Source organism: Leguminivora glycinivorella, chromosome Z (assembly GCF_023078275.1).
Source record: "Leguminivora glycinivorella isolate SPB_JAAS2020 chromosome Z, LegGlyc_1.1, whole genome shotgun sequence".
Lineage (NCBI taxonomy): Eukaryota > Metazoa > Arthropoda > Insecta > Lepidoptera > Tortricidae > Leguminivora > Leguminivora glycinivorella.
The window spans coordinates 10,589,756-10,597,841 of record NC_062998.1 but is presented as its reverse complement, the minus strand read 5'-3'; the positions used below and the strand labels follow the sequence as shown (position 1 = coordinate 10,597,841).

The 8,086-nt window shown below is 42.1% G+C and overlaps 1 protein-coding gene across 1 annotated transcript; it reads right to left on the bottom strand.

Annotated features, from left to right (window-relative positions):
* Window positions 1–1,254: 1,254 nt before the first annotated feature.
* On the bottom strand, window positions 1,255–5,897 carry LOC125241598. Its single transcript, XM_048150154.1, has 5 exons — window positions 5,876–5,897; window positions 4,806–5,627; window positions 4,340–4,492; window positions 3,590–3,802; window positions 1,255–2,036 (listed from the first exon to the last, which is right to left on the bottom strand). Exons 1-5 carry the CDS (start codon window positions 5,895–5,897, stop codon window positions 1,618–1,620), a joined length of 1,629 nt encoding a protein of 542 aa, XP_048006111.1. The 3' UTR covers window positions 1,255–1,617.
* Between the last annotated feature and the right edge of the window lie 2,189 nt (window positions 5,898–8,086).

Sequence of the window (8,086 nt, the reverse complement as noted above, 5' to 3'; positions counted from 1 at the left end):
AGTTTGTACATTTGGATCACGTCTCCGATTTGGATAAAAATTGGTAGGCTGATAGAGTCCATGATGCTGAGCAAGATCCACTGGGTTTCCCAAAATGTCCTAGGTTGATTGTATGAAACTTTCCTTTTTTGTTACCGAAAATGTATAGAAATCTGGTAACAAAAAAGGAAGGTTTCATACAAACTACATAGGACATTTAGGGAAACCTAGTGGATCTTGCTCAGCATCGTGAACTCTATCAGCCTACCAATTTTTATCTAAATCGGAGACGTGATCCAAATATACAAACTTAACGGGAATTGCACATCTAATATTTGTACTGTGTTATGGTTTCAAACAAAAGCTGTTATCAGAGACCTGTCGCTTTGAACTCTGCGAGCTTTCAATGGCTACTTGAATCTACTTATCTAGTGCCAACTTGGGCATAACTTGGAATACAATAAGGCTGGTCTAGTGTCACGCGGACGGTCCGCGCGGAGCGATCGGCGCGACTTGTATGAAGTTGATGTTGTCGTCCGCGCCACTTTAAAACGCTCCCTGAACTTCATACATATTAGTCCGGTGCGGATCGCTCCGCGCGGACGGTCCGCGTGACACTAAAACCAGCCTAATGGTCGTTGGAGAAATTGACTTTCTAAAAATTACGATTTATAATGATATTATATTATTTCTACAGTAATATTTATAATAAATTTACGTGATGTTGCACTAACATAACATTCGGTTTTTGCTATCCATCCACAGACCAACCCCTATAGACATCTATTACAAGACGACTCGCGGTGGCCAGCCTTCCTAGTATTTGCACTGATATAAGCGCGGGCGCTCGCCGTGCCCGATCAGTATCGACCAAGTAACAGACCCGAAAGCAGCGCGTGTTTTTCGCACAAAAAAATTGGAAAAGGGTATTTTGATGCCTTAAAGATGTCCACCTGTAGTGTGAAATGGTGTGGAAAGGTAACAAGAAGCTCAAATTTAAAAACAGACGGCATTACATTCCACAAATAAGTCATATTTATAATTTATTCAGAGCCGGCATAGGTCAACTTACATTGGCCACTTACGCGTCAGTAGAGGGACAGTCATACTTCTGTCCCTTTTCATCTGGCGCGACTGCCCGCCGTCCTTGAAACGGCCAATCACAGCGCGCTTAACACATTCCCCGCCCGCTCCTCGCACCCCAAACAGTGGTGACTCGTATCGCGAACCAAATATACAAGACTGCCACTCTATAGGAGGTTCTCTGTGTATCCATCATTTCATTTGCAATTATTGCAACTGTATAGTTTACCAGAATAAACATTTTGGTCAAAATGACCTCATTTTCAATTCGTTTTGTACTAAATCAGATTTACCTACTTATCTTTTTTTACTGTAAAAAAGTGACGCTTAAATAGTATTAAATCCTGTTTCAGTAGATACATAACATAAAATGTAAGGTAGAAATATTCAATGAGATTCAACAGAATTATTTTTAGTTATGGGCGTTATGGCAAACCGTGTGAGATAGAGAAAATGATATTATAGCATACAAGAATCCTACATCGGTGTTCACATCCTACATCGATTTAGCGATGTCACTCTACACATAAGTAAACGAAAAGGCACGTCGGTGTATCACCCGTTCAGGTTCCGGGACTGCATCTGCAGCTCGAAGCGGCGGTTGGTGCGCACGCCCTTGATGACGGTGCGCACCTCCTTCCTCGTCGCGCTGCGTTTCTCGGCCAGATTGAAGGACTTCTCCCGCATGATGGTCTGCTTGGCAACGGCCCGGCGGAGCGACGTCGTGCCCGCCAGAGACGGTTGGGTGACCTCTCGTTTGAAGACCGGCTTGACGAGTTTGAGGTCTTTGAGACCGTTAGGTTTGACGCCGTTAGGTTTTTCCTTCGGTTTGTCAGGTTTCGAGACACTGAAGGGGTTGAGATCTATGTTCATCTTGAAGCCAAACCTGTTGTACCCGCGCTGGAGGGTGTCCAGCGTCGGCAGCGTGGACGGCTTGCTGGCGACGGGCGCGGGGGTGGCGGGCTCCAGGGTCACTGGAAGGTAAGTGCGGTAAGTAAGACACGAAGAAATATCAGAGTCTGATCACTTCAGAAACATCCTGTCACTCAACAATGGCAGTTAATTTCTTCGTAATCAAAGTACTCTCGTAACAGTTGATCAAGTTTTATCGTCAGTAATTAGATGTTGTAATCGTGATTCTGATTGTAAATAATTAATAAACTCAAAACTGGAAAACATTGTGATTGCTTCACTTAAATACGATGGTAAATGGTCTATGATTATCATTTATCATCTACTGAATTTTTAGTGTTAGTCAGTCGGTTAGAGAGCGAGTTAATGGGAGACGCCGCCTGGGGCGCGCCTTACGTCCTATACAAAATGTACTGAGGAGACGTTTTTTGAATTACATTCAGGCGGCGTGGCGCGGACGTCCGTTGCGCGCCCCGAGACACGCGACGCTTAAGTGGGAACACTCCATCCAATCCATTAGCGAAGCTGCAGCCGTCGTTAGTGTCCTGGACAAGACTTTCATATGACGTCCACAGCTCTAAGTGACCGGCCACACCAGAGCGTCGCGTGTCTCGGAGCGCGCAACGGGCGTCCGCGCCACGCCGCTTCAGTGTAATTCAAAAAACGCCTCCTCAGTACATTTTGTATAGGAAAGACGTAAGACGCGCCCCAGGTGGCGTGGCGGCGGCGGGGCGCGCGCCGCGCCGCTTGGCGGCGCGCCTTACGTCCTTCCTATACAAAATGTACTGAGGAGACGCTTTTTGAATTACACTCAGGTGGCGTGGCGCGGACGCCCTTTGCGCGCCCCGAGACACGCGACGCATAAGTGGGAACGCTGCCTTAGAAAGTCAATGAGTTCGGCTTGGACACTTAGGTCTCTTCAAGTGATTTCGTGCCCTACCTTGAGAGTCCGTTAAAGTCGAAAAGTGGGAAAACGTAAAATTGGTGGTTTCTGCGTCCGTTGTTGGACTCAGTATATGCTTCTACCAATTTTGCGTTTTCCCGCTGTTTTATATTGACGGACCCTTAAATCTTTAACCGCCGTAGTCTGATATAACTCATATAATATAAAACAAACTCGATTAAAAATTCAAAGCGATTAAAAAGTTAAGAAAGGTGTTTCTATCCCTTTAAGTACGAGCTGATACGATCGTGAGGGTTGTTAACATATAAATGTCAATTTTGAAAGCATGTCAATGCGGAAGCGGTGCACATCCCTGTCGCGTAGGGTGCGGGGCAGCTCTAAAAGCATCCTGAGGGTATTCGCGTCAAGGTTTGACTGCCAGTACATCAATCATTGCCATATGATTCATGTACTGACAGGCAAGCCAATATACTGTAGATAAATGTGTCTTTTATGTAATTATTTATGTTATGTCCTGTTTATATCTACTAACCATAGCTGCTATAATTATTATAATTACTAACACATGTCTTGTTTTGTAAATTTATTTTTTGTATAATTTAAATGTAGAGGTATAATTATGGAACTGGTCTGAAATAAAGAATATTATTATTAAAATTCGAAATTAAGTTAGCAAATCTCGATTTCATTTTGAAAGAGCTATGTACTAACTTCTAGGGCTACTTCTCTCAAGTACAGCCACACTTCCAGTAGGCACGAGCAGCTGCTTCGCCCGCTTGGCCTTCCTCTGCTGGCACTCGTAGAGCGACTCCATGCGCTCGAAGCGCCGCGCGTGCAGGGCGGCGAAGTTGGGCAACTTCGTGGCCTTTACTTCTGATTTCGGTGTGGCGGCCTTTGATGGCGTTGCTGCGTTTGATAGTTTTGCTGAAAATTACGGTGAACATTTTGAAGGTCTAAACACATAGATATACTCACACCTATATTTCCCATAAGGGGTAGGCAGAACAGAATCGTCTCAAGTTTCAGTACTCTTAGCAAATAAGGGGTTGAAAAACGAAATTGTGACATTGTATTGACATTGTTGCCAGCCTCTCGCCTATGCCACAATTGAACCTATATCCCACAGTCAACTTCTACAATATCCATGGAAAACAAAGGCTGCTGAGACACTTGGCGCGCATGGTTCTAGAATTAGAAGAAACTGGAGGACCTTCTATACATTCCATAAAATCTATATTTCTCCTACACCACCACCTTAAAAATAATGTGAAATCCTGCACTGTAATAATGTGAAATCTTACATGGATTAAGTCAGAGCTACTCAAACTGTGTGGCGCGAAAAAATGCCAAATTACCAAGGGCATCACAATTAAAATAAGTTTGGGAAGCGCTGGATTAAGTAACAATGGTTCAGTTTTCCCTTAAGAAGTATAAAAGTCATGGTATGATATGAAGACATACCCATTGCGCTAGTGGTGCGCGCCCGGGCCGCGGGCAGAGCGCGCTGGGAGTCGAGGCGCGTGCGCTTGGCGCTGGCCGGCTCCGCGCCCGCGCCCGCGTGCGTCAGCGAGCGCTTGCGGCCCGCCCGGGGCGCCACTGACCACACTATGGAGTCTGCAAATATTAAACATAAGAGTAAGTATAACGCTTTCATTTCTCGCGTTTTGTACACATTTTTAAAGTCACACACGGGTCGAACGCGATAAAATAGCAAAAAAGTTGTTGTAGTGTCGGAAAAAAGTTAAAATAATGTAATTTAGGGTATGTTCCCTGCGTGACTTCAAAAATAAAAGTAAATTAAAGCTTTTGAATGAAAAATTTTGAATGATAATGTAACTAAGATGCCCAAAATAATGAAAAAGAAAGTAAAACATAGTCCACAAGGGAATATAACTTCAGTGAAAATCTTATTTTAAAATGATCTTACCACTTTCTTCAAAAACAAAGCTCTTATTGGAACCCTTCAGGTTAGACTTGATGATCTTGCTCTTCCTCTGCGTGGCCACACCCGGGTTGTTCACAGGGCTGCAGAACATTACGTGCGTAGTCCTAGAGGGCATCTCCGCGAGGGACGACCGGCGATTCGGCTTCTCAATGGAATGTGTCTGGTTTAAGATTCTCTTTCTCTGTGATCCCTTCCTGTCGGAATGGTAAGGCGTGCAGCCTGCTGCAGGCAAAGTCTGTCTCTTGTTTGATTTTGGTTTGGTTTCTGGAGTTTTGTTTTCTTTTAGTGAACTTTCTAGAACACTTACTCTTGATTCCTCCATTGAGCTCTCTATCAAGACAGGTGTAGTGTTCAGAATGTTTTCAGTTTTGGAGTCATCATCAGTGATGTTGATTTTTGAATTGTCATCAGATTTGTCGAGGGTGACTATTGAGGAGTTAGTGGATTGTGAACTCTTTTTCTTTTTATTCTTTTTCTTTTTCCCTGCTTTAGCTTCATTTTCTTTATCATTTACTTCAGGTTGTTCTTTCTTGGATTTCTTCTTGTTTTTCTTGCCTTTAGTCTTAGTATTAGTGACAGAAGCTACTTCAACGGGTTCCTCGTTCACAGGAACCTCCGGAAAATCTTCTGCGGCAGTTTCGGAGAACTTTTTAGTGCGTCGTGTTGATCTGACCTGCTTCTTAGTAGTAATTGCAGTGTCCACTGCCTCCGTAGCTGCATTTTGCTCCTTAAGCGTTTGCCGCGCAGGGTGCGAATTGGTTTGACTTGAACCTCGTCTTCCAAGGCCTTCACGTCGATAGTATCCTCCTCGGAGGGGAAACTTACATAGTTCTGGCGTTTTTTAGTAGATTTTAGTGCTAGACTTTCACTAGTATCTACAACACGTTTGCTTCGCGTCTTCCTGTCACCTTTTAATGTAATTTCAGGTTCAATATTCTCATTGGAGGCATGGTGAAGCCCTGGGAAAGTATTGGTATAATAAATGATCACGATCAAGTTACGGAATCCTAAAAAATAGCAATGAACTCAATTTGACTGTATATAATACTTACTCTTGCCAGATCTGGTAGACATATTTATCACTGTGTTTTTAAGTATTCCGTATTATTTCCTTATCAGTATTCACATAAATATTTGTTTGTAATCCGTTTTATAACGATTTCATTTCAAACCCCAGTTTGAGATGTTTGACAGCTGTATGTTGGCAGTACTTGCTGTCAACATCTAGCACGGCGTTTACACGATTTTATTGCCTTGCTGACGGATTGATAATGTGATGGCCGCATAGATTTAGAATTATTAAACTAGATTGTTTAGTTAGGTCAAAAAGTGTGTCCACATGAGAGGTAATTGTTTGGGCTGGTGTCCCTCTCGCACTTGCTGACAATGTCAACATTATTCAGTGACGTCATCACTGTCATAAATTGGGGATACCAGTCAATTTTCAAAGTTACTACTAAATCTACTAACACCCAATTGAAAGTATTTTTAATTATACAAATCTTTGATTTACTGGCATCAAAATAATTACATTATAATTATTTTCAAATTTTTTGAAATATATCGAAACCCTAGTTAGAATATAACATTAAAATAAAATAAGAAGTTATAAAGTCAGGTAATATACAGATAAAAATACTACTAATATGGGAACCTCATTAACACTGGCAACACGTGCGAGAGGGACACCAGCCCAAACAATGCCCTCTCATGTGGACCGTTTTCGCTAGTCTGATACGATCGACTTTCTGTTTCAGTAATAAGGTTTAATTTCGTATGGCAAAAAATGTGATTGAGCTGTCCCCTGTAAAAGTCTTTGGATGGCCGCTGTACACATATGGCCAACGGTTCCACCAACCCTTTGTGAAACCCCTTGGCCAAGATAAGAGCCGCTGTTTACACATTGGCGAACCAATCACTTGGCATTGGGTCTTCATGAAAGATGGACGTGGAATGGAAAAGTCTAGGAAATTCTAGATCATAGACGTTGACAGAAAAATTTGATTAAAAAATAATAACCCCGTAGTAAAATTAAATTATTTGAAATATTAACAATTTTTTGAATATTATGATAAGAACATTTATCTTTTTTAGGAAATACATTAAACATTTGCAAGGTTATTTTATTTCCTAAAATCTACACTATTATTGATATAGATAAACTTAGATTAGATTTTTAAAATTAAATGGCCTCAGTCCCATTGGTGGGACTATTTTGCCAGTGTCAAGGTGGTATAAGCTTATTGTATTCGATTTTGGTACGGTAAGTACGACGTTGTTCGGTAGTTGGCACTTGTAAATTGATAGCTAGATTTTACAAGGGCACGTGGACTATCGGCCGTCGATGACAAAAAAGGGGGCTAAACGCGTTTCGAGATTAATTCTTCATCAGCTTCTCACTATAACATTAGTTTACTGCATAATAAGCTATCGATATTACACTTTAAACAACGTTAATGAGCAAAAGAAGGAGAAATTATTCACGACACGATACCACTAAGATGGCACCCGAAACGTAGATAAACTTATTATTTTCGTAAATATTTCACTACCGTCCTCTCTGACGGCTGACGACCAACTGAATGAAGCGCCAACGTGTAAACGCAGTTGGCCATTGGCGCCAAGATCCTTTGATGTGTGGACAAAAAACCGACACCAATCGGTTGGCCGGCAAGCGCAAGCGCCAACTGCCAACTTACGGCCAAGTAGCCCTCTACACGCTTGGCCAAGGGGGTTGGTGGAACCGTTGGCCATGTGTGTACAGGGGCCATTACGTAATCTATACACGATCGGACATCTGTTTTTAAATTTGGTAAAATAATATAATAGTTAGTAGTTTATATGAGATTTATATTTCTTATAGTTTGTACGTTAAAAATCTTGTTCGTTTAAGAAATATCTAGTAAAACTAATGTTGTTATTGTGGGTCGGCTATTTGTCATGCAAAACGATCAAAACGCAACGAACCGAAACATTCGTTAACGGAACCAATGTAACCGAACGCACTTTCAGGCAACAGTTCATAGCCGTTTAGTATTTCTTTATTGACCAAACAAACAAATAAAGTTTCAACAGTGAACTACAGAAGTTACGTGTGGATCTTTACTCATTAAATACCGGTATTGAAAAGTGCCCAAAAAAAGGCGGGATCCCGGGATCCCGAGATACCGGGATCCCGGTATTGGAAGCCCTAGGTGCGACTCTGTCCGTCTGTTTGTCTGTCTGTCACACTATTTAATATCTCGAGAACTACTTATGCTATC

Excerpts from the sequence above, each read along its gene's own strand:
- LOC125241598 (XM_048150154.1), bottom strand. The coding sequence starts at position 5,897 with ATGTCTACCAGATCTGGCAAGA. Across the intron at positions 5,628-5,875 it reads GTCTACCAGATCTGGCAAGA|GATACTATCGACGTGAAGGC; the intron begins GTAAGTATTATA and ends CCCTCCGAGGAG. Across the intron at positions 2,037-3,589 it reads TGAGAGAAGTAGCCCTAGAA|TGACCCTGGAGCCCGCCACC; the intron begins GTTAGTACATAG and ends CTTACCTTCCAG.